Source organism: Saccostrea cucullata, unplaced genomic scaffold, assembly GCF_032062105.1.
Source record: "Saccostrea cucullata isolate Sc308-1 unplaced genomic scaffold, CSIRO_AGI_Scuc_v1 ctg1181, whole genome shotgun sequence".
Classification (NCBI taxonomy): domain Eukaryota; kingdom Metazoa; phylum Mollusca; class Bivalvia; order Ostreida; family Ostreidae; genus Saccostrea; species Saccostrea cuccullata.
Window position 1 is genome coordinate 66,177 of NW_026925902.1, and position 17,788 is coordinate 83,964.

Here is a 17,788-nt window from a genome sequence, read left to right on the forward strand (position 1 = left end):
GTCTGTCTGTCCGTCTGTCCGTCTGTCCGTCTGTAAACTTTTCACATTTTCGACTTCTTCTCAAGAACCACTGGGCCAATTTTGATCAAACTTGGTACAAAGCATCCTTGGGTGAAGGGGAATTTAAATCGTTAAAATGAAGGGACATACATTTGTATCCCCTCGCAAGGGGAGATAATCAAGAAAAGACAAAAATAGGGTGGGGTCATTAAAAAATCTTCTTCTCAAGAACCACTGGGCCAGAAAAGCTGAAACTTATGTGAAAGCATCCTAGGGTAGTGTAGATATTAAATTGTTCAAATCATGACCCCCGGGGGAAGGGCGGGGCCACAATGGGGAATCAAAATTTTACATAGAAATACATGTATATAGAAAGATCTTTAAAAATTTTCTTCTCAAGAACTACTTGGCCAGAAAAGCTAAAACTTATGTGGAAGCATCCTAGGGTAGTGTAGATATTAAATTGTTCAAATCATGACCCCCGGGGGAAGGGCGGGGCCACAATGGGGAATCAAAGTTTTACATAGAGATATATAGGAAAAATCTTGGAAAATCTTCTTCTCAAGAACTACTGGGCCAGAAAAGCTGAAACTTATGTGGAAGCATCCTGGGATAGTGTAGATTCTAAATTATAAAAATCATGACCCCCAGGGGGAAGGGTGTGGCCACAATGGGGAATCAAAGTTTTACATAGAAATATATAGGAAAAATCTTGGAAAATCTTCTTCTCAAGAACCACTGAGCCAGAAAAGTTGAAACTTATGTGGAAGCATTCTTGGGTAGTGTAGATTCTAAATTGTTCAAATCATGACCCCCGGGGGAAGGGTGGGGCCACAATTGGTAATCAAAGTTTTACATAGAAATATATTGGAAAAATCTTTGAAAATCTTCTTCTCAAGAACTACTTGGCCAGAAAAGCTGAAACTTATTTGCACATGGAAGGATCCTCATACATGTCCAAGAACAAATATGATGTCGATATCGACGATATCGACAATATTATGTCGATATCGTATCGATATCGATCGTAATCAGCACTATTAATTTGAAATACATGGTGCTGTATTTGAGACTCTATATTATGTCGATGTCGTCGATATCGACAATATCATGACGATATCGTATCGATATCGATCCTATTTGCACAATCTATTTTCACATTGAGGTATAACATAATTTTGGAAAGTCACAAGTGAAGTCCAAATTGATTCCTTATTGGATATAAAAATAAATCAATATGATAAAGAAAATTTTAGGGTTGTTATTGTTTTAGATTAGATTAAAAGTAAGATATTGGATTAGTGTGAAAATTCTTGAAAATATTGTAACAATCATGATTCGATATCGACACGATATCGTCGATATCGACGATATCGACAGTAAGTAAACTGTTTAAACACAGAAGTGATGTAAAAATAAAGTTTTTATATTAGGATAAAGATTGGTAAAGTAATATGCTCTTAACAATCATGAATCGATATCGATACGATATCGTCGATATCGACGATATTTATGGCAGATAAAATCTTCGTAAAAGTAAAGTATTTAAGCATCAACACATTCAAAAAAACAGGGAAGGTATTTACCAAGAACTCAGCAAACATGATTCGATATCGAAGCGATATCGTCGATATCGACGATATCGACACACCAGGGAAAGATTTATCAAGAAATTTTTAAGTAACAGTTGTTAAAAACACCATATTAAGGATGGAAATCACAATTCCTAGAGCAACCATGATTCGATATCAGCACGATATCGAGGATATTAACAGTAAGGAAATAGTCTTAAAACAAAAAGTATTGTAATATACACATGAGAATATAGAACTATTATAGTAAACTATATAAAAGTAATGTGTCGATATCGTAACTACATCGTGTCTTGGACATAACTCAGGATCCTGGGGTAGTTGATTTCAAAATGTCTTAATTATGATCAGTGGGGTAGGGTGGGGATACATAATTTTATTACAAGGGGGAAATCTGGTTAAGAACAGAATGGTCAAAGCTTCTCAGGTGAGCGATGTGGCCCATGGGCCTCTTGTTTAAATATGACAATCAAAACTATGTAGAAAATAGTATATGTCATTTTTTTTTTACAATTTCTAATTTTTTGATTCCAAAAAGTGAAAAATTAGTCATTCTCACCTCCCTTGTCAGACGTAGTATTTAAACACTTTGGCAAGTGATGTGAGAATCCTAGTAGGGAGATTTATATTCCTGAAATGTTATTTTGCAAATATCATTTAAATCATTTATAGGTAAATGAAAAATAAACATTTTATTACACCATAAAGTTGGTCTAAATGTGCTTTTTCTTTATCCGAGTAATTTCCCATGTTGGAGCTCTTCGGCATTGAAGAATACAAAATGTGTACAATGTAAGCAAGATGGCAGACAATAAAAAATCTGCATGTTTTTCTTCTTGTTTTGAAACACCTTGTTCAAGAAAATTGTACCTCAAGAGACTCAGAATTTGATGAAAAACAGTTCACAAAGTAGAGATTTTTGCCAGCATCTTACACCAGAAAGTTTATTAACTGTAATATTTATCGGAATTAAATCTTCAAGAAAAGCTAAAGGATGGATCTGGACATGATGGGTATTACACGTAGCTACTCGTACAAAGGTAAATATGAGGAAATCAGGGAATGGGGCGAAGGCGGAGAGGATTTTTTTTATTTGTTCCTTTCAAGAAGTCTTTGAAATAGAGATCGATCGTGAGATACATGTAGTGGTGTGGTAGTCCTCGGCCGATCCCCATTGCAATGTGTAAGTATTTTTTATTTATAATTCTATTCAGGTGACACATGTCCTCGGTAACTGACTGTATATTGAAATATAAAACAATAAGAAAAAACAAAACCACGAAAACTTGAATGCACAGTTGCACATATTACATGTACAAGATACAAGATACAAGATTTTATTAATCCAATTTGGGCTCCCGGAGGAGCAAAAAGATTTACAAATAGAAGGAGGAGGATCCAAATGATAGAACAAGCATGATGATGATATTACAAATAAAGAGCAATTGTTAAAAAAAACCAATTCGCAAAAAAGTATATGAGATATACTGAATATACATACATGTATTGTATTGTAAGTTACATACAAATATATAATTTATACATATATATAGTTAAAGGCAAGAAACTGGGAAAGAGGTATATAATTTTTTATGCTTATCACAATATCTTCAATTAAGGTAAATTACTAAGGAATCCAGCAAGTGATCTAAGGATGTCTGGGTCTTCATTACTCATGAGCCAATAAAATTGATTATCATAAGATAGAGACTGAAAATTTTTACATTTAATTTTACAAATATTTATGAGTTCAAGTCTTTGTACATTAAGATGAGGACATACAAGGAGAAAATGAATTTCATCCTGAATCTCGTTGTGATGACAAAGTGAACAAATTCGTTCCTCTCTAGGTATTTTTTGGTAACGTCCAATTTCAATTTTAAGCCTGTGAGCCGATATTCTTAACTTTGTTAAAACTGATCTATGTTGATTGTTTGTAAGAATATCTAGATAAGGTTCAAAACAAAATTTAGTCTTTATGCTGGTAAAGGTAGACAATTTGCCATCTTTATGTAAATTCCTGTCTTTTTCCCATTTTAATTTATAGAAATTCAGTAATATTCTTTTCAAATTGATTTTAAATTGTGGGGTTGACATACCTAGGAAATCACTAATTTTAATATCAATATGGTTAAGTAAGAAGTTAACACAAGAATACCATGAAGTAAAACCATTTTGGTGTAGTGTTTTAGAGCAGTTAAAAGCCTCACTAAGCAAGGGAAATTCACCATCTAGATTCTCTAATCTATGCCAGTATAACAACATATTTTTAATGACATCAAAATGTAAATTCAAACGTCCTAGCTCAGATCTTACAGCAAAATTGCTGCTTTTACCATGAACCATTAGTAAATGTTTGTAAAATTTAAGATTTAAAATTTCGCCTTCTAAGCTTTGGTATATTTTGTCTAGTGTTATATTTGGATTTCTCTTAAATTTAGAGGTTGTTGGGTCAAAAAAACCCCATAACTCCGAACCATACAGGATAATGGGTTTAATAGTGTGGTCAAATACATTTAAAGCAGTTCTAATTGATGGATTAAATGTTAGAAAGTCTTTTTGAAGTTTGAAATAGGCTTTTTTGGCTTTGTACATATAATATACTTACTGTGAAATATATTTGCCAGTTTTGGGTACCGGTATTTTATATTCTATAAAATTCAGTATATTTAAAGCATTTTGAATATATTTATTTTTCCAAGTAATAATATGTATGTGTCTATTCTATTTCGATAAACAAGATTTGTAGAATTCATACCACGAAAATATTAAACCTTTTTTTGACAATGATAACTGAATAGTGGGTTAAACTTGTTGAGATTTTAAGCAATATCCGGACCGTAGAATATTTTAAAGAATTGATCACAAATGTATAATTGTAAATTTATGAAAATTAACTCGGTACACGCAGACACAGGAACGACTTTAATTTACCAGTCCCCAGAAAAAGCGCTAAAATGTAGTGTCGCCGAAGGCAACTTCAGAATATACGAGATCGCTTGAGCGATCGAGAAAAAATAAAAAATACAAAGCTTCTGACTTTTTTGACAACTAAATTGAATTCTACGGTTAAAAGTTTAGTCGTTTTTTACCTCGTTCTCTGAGAAGATTAATAAATATTGTTTATTTATGGAAAAACATGAGGAAGAATAATTCTGAACTAAGCCCGTGTTTCGCATGCTTAGTGTCATTTTTTTTTTCGGACTTGGGCATTCTTCAATGTAAACAAACTAACGAAATGCCGTTAAAGCTGAATTATGATCTTGCAAAAATTACAGAAACAACTGATTTCTTAACTTGTCTAAAAGAACAAGTCATTTACCCTAATTTCTCGGATGGTATTCAAGGACTTAGACGATTAGACGAAATAAAGTGCAAGGACTTACCCTAATCTCTCAGATGGATACGAAACTAACCTTAATCAGTCGAATACTTGTGCAAGGACTAACCCTATAAATCAGTCGAAAAGTGTGCAAAGTTAATCCTTATCAGTTGCATGACGTAAATGTTACGTCATAGTCCAATGAGCGCATTGATTCGCAGCTAGGTTAAGGTCAAGATCTAGTAAATGAAAGGTGCCTACAGATTTATCAAACTTGAGAAATAAATTCCTTTGATGATGCTTTACAGCTTTAGCTTGGTCACATAAGGTGTTTCGGGGCATATTTTGTAGGTAAACAAGATGCAAAACTGTATTTAAAACTGTCATTTTCAATGAAAAATTAAGAAAACCAGTCATGAATATGGGATTTTTTTTTGTATTCGGCAAAGGAAATGTATCCAGATTTCCTACAGTCTCTCAGAAAACGGTCATTAGTATGGTCATGGCCTCTTCTTTGAATCAAAATCAAAATTAATATAGGTATCCGGTTTACTTTTCATATGATTTCAAATTGAATGACATTAAAATTTTCTACATAATTCTGCTAAAGCCGCAAAGTACGGGAAAAAGAAAGTTGAAATTAATTATGACGTCATAATGGATCTAGCACCAAAGAATTAGTCTCAAGTTATTTACTAGATCTTGATCTTAAGGTCAAGATCTAGTAAATGGAAGGTGCCTACTGATTTTTCAGATTTAAGAAATTAATTCCTTTAATGATGTTTTATAACATTTCACTGGTCAAAATAGTTGTTTCGGGGCATATTTTGTAGAAAAACAAGATAAAAACCATATTTTATACTATCATTTTCAATGAAAAGTTAAGAAAACCAGTATTGAAAATGGGAGGTTTTTCTATATCAGACAAGGAAAATGCATCGAGATTGCCTACAGTTTTTCAAAAAACGGTTATTTGTATGTTCTTAGTTTCTACTTTAAAATAATGTCAAATTTAAGATAGGTATCGGGACTACTTTTCGTGTGATTTCAAATTGAATTCCAAGGATATACTTTGTTTTCTTCATAATTCTATTAGAGCCGTAAAGTACGGGAAAAAGAAAGATGAAAGTGATTATGACGTCATAATGGATTTGACTCTAAAAAGTTATTCTTAAGTCATTTACTAGATCTTGACCTTAAGAACTGCCAAAGGTAGATCAGCCTATGCAGAGCTTCGGTAAATCGATTATGACGTTACGATGAAACTGCACAAATGAATCTCGGCGAATAATTGTCTTTTTCATAAACTTTTACATATAGAGATATATTATAATTATAGTAAACATAGATTTTTGTGTAACTTATCTTGTCGTTATAACACTGTTTGAATGTAATAAGAAAGCCAACTTGATCTCGCTGTACTGACAGATACTGACAGATATGACGTCATAGACTAGTTTGACACGCAGTTTCTCTGCACTTGAGATGCAGATCAAGCTATGAATGTAACTTGTAAATGTGAAATTTAAAACTAAATAAGCGTGATCTGACAAGAATTGAGTCATATTTTTGAATGCATTAATTAATATTTCATAGTCGTATATTAAATTCATAACGAATATGTCTCTTATAGAACCACAGTCATGCACTTTTACACACAAACGAACCACAATCACATACACAACCCCTCGAAAATCTCAAAAGTTCAACGATATCCGCTTAACTATAAATTATGATATTTTGTACACATCTAGCTATTATCTCTACTATTTTAAAAAAGCGCTGGGAGCAGGTTGTGTGCTGTTGCTTTTTTCTAATCTTAACCAAGTCACGTGACATACAGCTGATGTACGTAAAGTCGCTTTGGCCAAACTCTGTTGAGACCTCATACATATATATGAATTAGTACAATTCCCATTAAATTTAAACTCATGCTAATAAAAAAGATAACAAAATTATATTGATTTTCTCGGAATAATTTACGACAAAGTTTCTATGGGCGCCCTTAATCTAGCTGCCTCTTGTGGATCTGGGGACCGGTTAAGTAAAGTCTATCTCATACACATTGATTTACAGCTGCTAATAAAGTGAAGGAAAGGTGTTCTAGATCTTAGTACGTCTACTTTGGCATGCTATGTGAAATTATTTTTGGGACCTTGAAACAAGTTATTTACTCTGCAAGGTAATGTAATTGTAAAGTAGGTAAAGAAATCTATCCAAGAGTGTAAGAATGTGACAACTCCATTTGTACTTCTTCATTATTAATCGTCACGAAGCACTCTTTCTATGACTTTTCTAAGATGCAGCTTTCTGTCTCATAATAATATTTTACTGATCACCGTTTTTTAGTTATATATTACAGGCATAGCAATCATGCACATATTTATGAATAGTATTAGTTTTACAGTATTGATCTGTACAGATGAGATCATTCTGATGCTGTGAACTTTACAGGTCAAGGATATATTGTACAAAAATAGTCACATTAAAGAACAAAATAAATTATACCACATTACGTGTAGTATCCATAAAACATGTATGTTTTTATTACTGTACAATTAAATCATGATATAATAACATTAATTTTCATTTACCACTTTCAAAATTAATTGTTGTCAAATTCATTTCTACTCTTCAGCAATTTGTCCGAACTGCAGGAAAGCTTTAACTATGTGTAAATTGAAATAAAAATTGCTTGATGACAACATTTATTCCCCTCCTTTATCAATCATTTCTCAGGATTCAGAAAACTATCAAGATAACATTTAAATACCAGTTACATGTAATATATATATATTTATATTATGTTGAGGATCTTAACCCAAACTTTCAAATCAAAAAATAATTTGATCATTGCACCCTTGCAAAATTTTCCTAATGAAGATTCTCGGGATTACAGATCCACTAACAAGGAGACCAGAGAGGTACATGCATTGTTTATGACTGTAAACTACTTTTATTCGCGACGAATTTTTTTCACGATTTACCGGGCGTTAAGTTGTTCGCGACAATGAAGCCTTTTTAGGGTCTGTTTTTAATACAAGAGAGACTTTCAGGATCAGTTCGCTGCGAGAATTATTCGTGATGGCTATGCTCTCGCGAACCTTGCGAAAATTTCTCGCACGCAAATAAAAGTTAGTTTACAGTAAGTTGGATGGATTTATTGTTAATTTGAACATTGTAACTTAAGACATGATTGCCTTGACAATGCATAAAGGGAGATAATACTGATCAGAGGTTGAAAATGTATGTTTTTATATAGCAACATTTAAAGATTCCAGTTTTAAGTTTTTAAAATTTATTTTTAATGATTTTTTATCCAAACTGATCAAAAATTTATGGTATTTTATTTTATTTTCATGAGAACAGATAGAAATGACCAGAGGACACACAGCCCACGCCCTCCAAAAAAAATCATTTCATGGTGGTCTGGAAGTAATTTTTACATGAAAAATACAAGTAGGAAAAGGAACAGAAAGAAAAGAAGATCCAGTTATAGTTGTCACTGGTGCAAGATGGATAGAGAGGGTTTTCTAAAGATTATTACTAAAATCCACAACAAATTGCAAGCTACTTTTCAAAAGTATACAAAAGGACATAAATATGAATTTGAGAAAAACAAGCTGACATAAAATGAGAGAATATGAAGGAACAAATTTTAGTGTAATTTTTTTCTTTAAGCAGAGCATCTGTTTTCTTCAGAGAATACTTGTATTCTTAATTGATTTCTTGTATTTTTGAAAAATGTCACTGTTTAATTGGAGCTTTTATTCCAATGTCATGTTTATGTCTTTTCTATAAAAGCAGTGTTATGAAAAGAATGTGTATCTTCTCTTTTTAATTTATCACTCTGCAGGAGAGGTGGTATACTGATTTATTATACACCGCCACATGGGCTCACAAATGTTTAGTTTTATACTGGCAGGCTTCTGACAGTATGTCATATATGATTAGAATATGAATACATTTTCACAAAACAACAAAAAAGATTAATGCTGAAATACTGATTCCCCCATACATGGCAGCTTATGCCAAGACTCACCAGATATCACAAGAAAGGTTTTGTCACAAGGAAAATGCATGTGAAATATGAAAATCCAAATTCAAAAGTTGTGGTCATCAAGGTTAAAGTGTTTTAAATGGGTAAATGTCTAAGGTCAAGTTCAAATGGTTAAAAATATTTATATCTATGAAAAGAACATAATTGCATAACTGGTCATCTGAAAATGCTTATAAGCAATGTCATAATACGAATTTATTCCACAAAATTTAGCATACAAGGTCATTTGAAAAAAAAAATGGCTGCCTTATCCCAACAGACTAAAAACATTTTTACATTGCAAGACAGGATTTTTTTTTTCTTTTTATTCATCTTATCTCATCAACAAATATTTTGAAATTTTCTGCGAAAAAGAATTTCCAACCTACCTATGGACTTAATAATATTCCCCTGAGTTGGGAGAGGGCAAACAAACATTAAAATCAAGATGGTCTTGCCACCTTGTTTTGACATTATATTATCTGACTTACTTTCATATTTTCATAAGATACTTTCATATTATTAATTGATTATGACTTTTCCTTTTACTTAAATTATATATTAAAAAAAGATAACCAGAAAACAATTGTTTTGAATTTGAACATATTTTAGTGAATAAATCCAAAGGATTGGAAACAATTACAGGTTATGAAAAGATTTGTAACAACTGCTGGAAACTCACTTGTTTTATTCCATAAAATAACTAGAAGCCTGATTTGTTTCCATGGCAACACCTGTGACTGAGTTATTTGCAGAAGCAGAAGTTCTATTCAATTATTAAAAAGGATTTAAAAACTTGACATTTATTACCTAACAATTTTGTTCAATTTGGTAAAACGTGTTCTTAGATGATCTCTGTAATTTGTGATTTATGGCAGGGGTGGGGGTTGGGGGTGGGGGGGGGGGTTCATGCAATTTGTAAAAAACTGTAAATTTACCTAATATTTTTTTAAATTCTCATAAAACCTTAGAATATATAGTTTATTTAATGATACAGGGTTACAAATATATCTTCTGTCAAAATGGTGAAAAATTTCATTGACTATGACTAAAAAAAAGTCAATTTTGACAAATTGCCAATTTTCATGCAATAATTTGTAGAAAGATTTGGATTTACCCATTAATTTTTTTTTTATTTTCATAAAACCTATGAATATATAGTTAATTTAATGATACATGGTAAAAAATATATCTGCTGTCAAAATGGTGAAAAATTTCATTGGATATGACTTAAAAAGACAAATTTGGCAAATTGCCAATTTGCTAACAGTCTTAATTCTGCGATAAAAATTCGCTTAACCTCCATTCAAATACCTTAAATAAAATTTAGCTCTCAGATTTAATTAATATGAGCCCGGGGAATATAATTTTCATGTGAATTAATAGTAATTTATTGAATGTGCACTAACTTGATTTAAAACAGAGCAAAATTTGCTTAATCAGAGGGTTCTAAAAATAGCATCTTGTCACCATGGCAACCAAATTGAAAAGTTATACTTTAACATCATATTTATTAAAGCTATGTCAATTGTACTAAATGTTGTGAATTTCAGCTAAATCGAAGACATGTCATTTCCACAACCCTATTTAAAATTTGATTTTTATAGAGAATTGATATTAATATTCAAAAATTAAATTGAAGTCACCTGCAATAACAATGTGTTGAAAACAATTTATCTCCTCTATTTTATTTAGTAAACTTAGAAAAAAAATTGGGTGTATCACAATTAGGACCGTATATATTTATCAGTAAAAAAGGTAAGTCTTCAATGAGGACATCGAAAATAAGATAGTTTCCCACATTATCCTTAAACTCATTGCATATTTTTACTTCACAATTATTATTAAATAAGATAGCAACTCCTCTTGAATTGGACTTAAAAGAACTAAAAAAGCTTTATACCCCCACTGTGTTCTTATCATGTTCTCATCCTTTTCCACAAAATGTGTATCTTGAAGAAAATAAACATTATATTTCTTAGCTTTAAGATTTTTGAAAACATCACCTCTTTTATCTGTATCCCCCAGGCCTTGGCAGTTTACTGACAATATTTTTATGTTATTTTCCCTATGTTCCATAAATGTCTGTATGATGATAGGAAAATGCTGACCCCCAGATGTCAAAAACAAATATATGGGGAAAAAAGTATGAAAAAAGAGACATGCCTCTTGTTGTTGATTATTTTCAGGGGGCGGGGGAATTTTGCCAAAAAACTTTTTTTAAGTTATGATAATAAATTGGAAGTAAGCATATTTATAAAAATTAAAGATGCTAACGGATTGTAGAGAATACTATGCACAAAGACTTTTCTATTTAACAAAAATAAAGAAGATAAGCACAGAAAGTTATGATTAAAGTTTAATAACTTCAACAATAACAGAGAAAACTATTTTTGGTTTTAAACAAATCATAACTTGATTATTTTGTATCAATTAGCTAATGTATATATGTTTGATATTATAGAGACTATGTGCATAGATTCTCCCATTGTTATGTGGTATTTATGTCTAATATTATAATTCACATATTATGTTAACACCAGGCAGTATTTGAAACGAAACGAAAAGAAAATTGTTTACCAAATGCGAAAAACAAAACAGGAAATACCACATTTCAAAAAAAGTCGGAATAATTGGATAAAAAATAAATATCCGGAATATTTCAATAGACACACGTGATGTTTATTTCACTTTGAAACAATGTTAAAGGTAATAAGATTGGTTCATGATAGTGGTTCACTCAAATAACTGTCGGAATTCACCTTTTATGCGAGACTGAAAGTTATATCAAACTGAGACTGGTAACTTCTTTGCCGCACCGAGACCTGCTTCCTTAATGTGCGAGAAGCGACGGGGTCCGATGTTATTTCCGTGCCATCTTGACACAACTACAAGTGCATTGTTAATTTCGTTATCGGCCAGAGTTTTTAATAACAACCTACCAGCTCCATGCTCTCCATCGTCATTTGAACCTTCGTGCACCTATCCATCACTACTTGAGAAACGGTAGGCGTAAATATTATGACTCGCACTTGGCACCGTCTCGACACGCATGATATCCACCAGCGATATCTTGATCTGTTTGTAGGAGTCGACCTGCGTAGCGTGTGCTATGAACCGGTTCCCGTTATCTTCTATGGACTTTCCTGTACTAACGGTAGTATTTACCACGTCATTTGTGATCACTTCGTCTGCGGTAGGCAGAGGTCAAACTTTCTCCCGGTAAACTGAGTTGCTTTGCGTGAACACAAGTTTATCACCTTTGATTTTTGACTCTATGCGTGCTGCATAATTCTTTTGAACTTCGTAGAGTTGCTTTCTCCTCTCTCGGATCTCTTCCGGCTGCTGCTGGGCTACTCTTATAACTGATTCTTTTTCTTTCAAGACTTTAATATGCTTCATCACAAGGTCTTTTTGAGTCTAATCTCTGAATTGTACACAGATGGGTCTCGGGATCTTTCTTTGTACATCATACTCCCCCATGCAGAAAAGTTTGTTTATTCGGAATTCGTTTACTGTTGCCTCTTCCATCCCCATTTCAGAGATGAAAACATTTCTAAGAATATTAGCGAGATTTTCCGGAGACTTTCTCTCTGGACCCTTTTCATCCAACCCACTGATAATAATATTGTTCTCCATTGATCTTGATTTTAGGTCGATAATTTGACTATTTTGCGTGTTCACACGATATTCGAGCTTAACTACGTAATCTCTGAGTCTATTTAATTCTCTCTCCATTTTCTTCTGATTGTCCTGCAACTCTGTTACGAGGTAGATAGTATCATTGGCCTGCTCCTGGACATTCTCTAGCCTCTCCTGAATACCACTTTGGCTCTAATTTCTTTTGTAATATCGTTTAGATGCTTACCCTGACCATCGAATCGTAACATGAAATTAGCTAGCGTTGTCTGTATGCTGGAAATGCCCTGCATAATTTCTCTAAGTTGAAAACCTTCAGTTTTCTGTTCATCTTGTTCCATTGACCATTCACCTGTATTATCTGTTTTGTCCAGCGATCGTTTTTTAGAGATCTCCAACATTGTGAAGACAAAGAAGTAGAATAACACTGTATTTAGGTATACGAGTATCGCTCACCGTTTAACAGTTAAATGCCACTGACTTACCGAAAAGTTTACCAAGAATTTTAATGCTTTGGAATATAGGGAATAGAAGATTTGCAATGAAATATTTAACGAGAAAATCCACTTTATAGATGCTCTTTTTGATAAGAGCTCTTACATGTAGCTATTGTTCCAATTTTGGCAATTGACAATTTTCCTTAGGTCCATAATTTCACAATTTTGAAAGAAGCGTTCTTGATGATCATTTTCACTTTATAAAAAAATTAGAACCCGACCCAAACTTTTTACCCTACTGCCTCCAAATTCAAAATTATGGTACAAAAATAAAAAAAATTGTCATTTTAATGTCTTCAGTTCGACTAAACCCATATATTTCAGCTAGGCTGAATTGTTTGTGTAAAGCTTCAACAAAGCAAATTTTACTTGTACACAAGAGTAACTTTCAAATAAAGTAGTCATAAAATAAACTTACACATTTTACCACCCAGTATGCCAGTGTTGTCATCAAAATCCAGAAATAATCATATATCGAGCTATGTGCCATGGACATGATGGAAAGTTGTCTTGTCTACTGTCTTGATCCACATTTATGATCTGTCTTTGTCTCTAAAAAGCTTAAAAATTAATCAAAAATCCCCAAAACTAAAGGCACACCTTTTTAAACGAAAACTAATATGGCGGATTCACCAGTAAATTCTTAAGAACAGACGTCCTCAAATCGGTTTACTTTTTATTGTGCACATTTAAGTAGTAAAAGATAACAACCGAAACTGTGACATAAATCAGACACTTGGTTTGAACAGTGTTTCAGTATAAAGTAAATATTTCAATAGGTGTGTGCATTACTTCAGGGTATAACTCTTAGAATATGCACATAAAATTATACTTAAGGAGAAAGGAATCTGCATTGCTTAAAATAGCCTATCTGTGGAGGAGACAATAGCCATTTTAATTTCCTACACAATACATGCCATGCTGATACATGCATTAGCTGTTTTTGATCAAAGTACTCAAAGTACGGGCTTATTCATGAAACAGGGAGGAGGACCATTTTACATGAATATACATTAAATATATAACTCAACATAAAAAGTTCGGTATCTTACTGCAATAAATTATTAAATATGTCTAAGTCAAAAAAGCAGTTTTCTGTTATCTCTGTAGAATAAAGTATAACCTAAATGTCAGGATATCGCAGTAAGTTACTTATATTTGATTGAATGGATCACTTTTCAGTTTATTTTGTTTCATACTCTAATTTTACAAACTTTTGTCCTCCGTGATTATTTTCCTTTTATTCTTTTTTATCATTTTCATTCAATATGCCTCATATTACAATACGTGTATCTATCTAGTAACGCGAGGCAGTGAAGTTTTCAATAATTCTATAAATAAATGTCTTATCAGCTAAAAATATTTTGATTGTGTGTCATACATGGCCTGTGTGTACATAAGGCAACATTACGTTCACTCTTTCACAGATAATATCTAAATTTGTTTCCTGACATTGGTTAATAAGTGTAATTTCTTTAGCGGCAGCGAGTGGAATCTAAAACAGAACACAAGTACTAATGTACTTACATTAACTTTCCTTAACAGGGATTGATCCTGATATTAAAAGTCTTAACTTTTTTTGATCAAATATATATTTAGTGAAAAATATTTTGCACTGAAATTTGTACATGTATATTAATTTAGAATCATATCTTCGAGTTTTCTCCGCAATCTTTTTATTCAAATTCTATTTAAGAAAAAACTTTGAAATTGTGAATAGAAAAACATTTAAATTGTTCCACATAATTAATTCATTTTATCTTTTTTTATTCGCAAAATATGTTTTTTATGGAATTGAAAATTTAACAAGCCAAAAATTATTCTAATTGGTCATATAATAAACCTGCAATACACGACGTCTCTTTTAATTGATTAATTTCTACCTTATGTTAACCAGCAGTAAGGTCTACATTATATTTGTATTCAACTGTATTCAGTCCATTTGAAACTTTTAAATCGCCTTCTTGAAAAGGCCAAGGAAAGTTCAAATTTTTATTCCTCTACTCAAAATATAGGCTCGGATCTGTGATAATGGATATTGCATATCATGGCTTTTTAAATCAGCACGTTTTGCGGAAGAAAATGCAGCTAAAACAATCCGTCTTTTCCTTAAACTTCAAATGCCTATAAAGGAATTGACGCAGTTAATACGAGAGTTGTCCCAGAAAATGCGATTTTTTTTAATATTTCATAGACTGTTAAATCAAATCTAATAATTTTTGGCATGTTGTTGGGAAGTTATCTTTTAGATATTCTGACAAAATATTATTGGCCTTTTAAATCATACGCATATAAAACAGCATTTAAATTATCTTATATATCGTTGGTCGGCGCAAGACATTTTTTTGACTTTTACAAATAGCATTGCGATTGAAGTTTTTGTTGTTATCAGGCTATTTGGCAATATATGTAAAAAATTTTACTTACTTGCACCTGATCCCACCTCTGATGTTTCTTAGGTCCGTGTTTGCTCTGCTTCTATTTTGTATTGGTTTATGGACTTTGAGATTGTATACTGTTCGTTATCTTTATATCTTTCCAATATATGGTGCGTTTGTAAACTCAAAAATAAGAGTTTACAGATGGGACAGCACGTTTAATGGAATTAAATGCACGTTTCTAATGACAAAAATTTATGAAGATCGTCAAAAGCAGTAACCAAAAATACAAAATAAGAGCAAAGCAAACAAGGACCTCCGAAACATCAGAGGTGGGATCAGGTGCCATGGGGGAGTAAGCATCCCCTGCCGACCGGTCGCACCCGCCGTGTGCTCCTTGTAATGATCAGGAAATAACGGACAAATCCGTCGTCAATTCAGTGTATTAATAATGGACTAACAATTGGTATGAAAGATGTCAGTCAGAATTTGACTCAATGATAAATTGTATTTGCTGACAAGGTCAATTTTACTCATATATTTTATTTCATTATATACCAATGACACATCGAGCAAGAATTCACCTTTTTATTCAAGTACTGCAGACTTCGTGTTTTAACCCATCTTGATGGCCAATGTATTTCGGTGGGTCAATTGAAACATGCGTGTTTCATAATTCACTGACTTGCTTCAAGTTTTGAAACAATATCAATTAAAGATATAATTATTTATGAATCTTATTTAATTTGTATTGAAAACCATAAGGAACAAAAACAATATTGAATGCCATTCGTTTATTATTTACCTGATTGAAAAATATATTTTTTTTAAAAAGTAAGATAATCACTGTAGGGGATACTTTTCCTACACAAATACTATATCTAAGCCAAGTAAACAAGGCGATGCATTAGTCTCAGGGGTTATAAGGAAGCATTCAGAATATTTTATTTAGACTTAATCAGTGATACATTATGACGTCAATGCAGGGTAGACAAGATGATGTCAGTTTAAGAAGTTATCGTCATACTGGTATTAAGAAATGTAATTTAACTCCAGAAAATGAATAGAAAGATATAAACATTAAAAAACATTTTGTTACCGAAAATGTTACCTGTATCTGTCTTATGGATTGAAATCAAGGACTGATGACGTCATTAGTGTACAACAAAGACCTTGGGGATTGATCATGCTGTGTAAAGAGAATTTGGCTAAGGCCGCATGTACAAAGTTACGTATAATGTGAATAAAAGCAAATATCGTGAATATTAGATTAAATTCATACACAAGTAAGGTTCATTAAACAGAAATGATAGTTAATTTTCATCGATTATATATATTTTTTCGAAGACAGTCAGCTATTTACATAACCTGGTCGGCCTTTCCTCGCTCATTCGGGACAAAAAAAATGAAAAAGAACAACAGTAAGCTGAATATTTCAAAACATAATATCTGTACATATCGAAATATGTCTTTAATACTTGGAAAGTGATCCCAGATGAAAAAATACTATTAGAATTCAATCGGAGTATTCAGTTGACAACTAACTGAGTCAACTGACCGTCAATTGACCATTAGTTGAATTTTGCTATGCAAATGAGGGAGCATTCAACTCATTTGCATAGAGTGGGCCACTGTTGAATGCTCCTATATATTCTTTACAGTTGACAGCCAGTTGAATATTCCTCTATTCCCTTTACAGTTGAGCGCTAGTTGAATACTCCTGTATTTCCTTTTCAGTTGAGCGCTAGTTGAATACTCCTCTATTTCCTTTGCAGTTGACCGCTAGTTGAATGCTTCATTTGTCAGTGCACGTAGGTTGCATGCATTATTTGAAAGAAATGGAGGGAGATTTGAAATCTAAGAAAAGCAGTGTTCTTGAACATACGAAAAGTCAAAACAATGGATTTACTTCTAAATTGGCATAAATGTACATGTAAATCTAAATGCATTATAAATGAATTAAGTTGGCACACTGTCATAAGTTGTAACATATGCTTTCTTCATTTTCTGTGCAGGAAAGGTTATATATAGAATTAGTCTAAAGCAATGGCATATTTTACCAAGTAAACACAACAAGAAACACAACAAAATTCTTGATGCATGACTAATTTTCAGAATTTTTTTTATATTTTAAAATAGTACACAAAATAGGGATCTATATTGACTACAGTTTTTTTTGTGTTCTTAATATCTGTTTAAAAAATAACAAGCTTAGTAAAACAAATCTTTAAATTTTATACTTACAATAGTACATAAGATGTGTCACACGCTGAATCATCACGAAGACAATGAAGTTTCAAATCAAAATTCCCACCTTCTAC

General features: G+C 32.2%; 1 protein-coding gene across 1 annotated transcript in view; it reads right to left on the reverse strand.

Annotated features, from left to right (window-relative positions):
* The window catches only part of LOC134269962 (uncharacterized), a 36,125-nt gene extending 22,465 nt beyond the window's left edge, over nucleotides 1-13,660 (reverse strand). Inside the window, exon 1 of the mRNA XM_062752136.1 lies at nucleotides 13,508-13,660. Coding sequence (XP_062608120.1) covers nucleotides 13,508-13,585 — 78 coding nt within the window. The 5' untranslated portion in view covers nucleotides 13,586-13,660. The remainder of the gene's footprint in view (nucleotides 1-13,507) is intronic.
* Nucleotides 13,661-17,788: the final 4,128 nt, after the last annotated feature.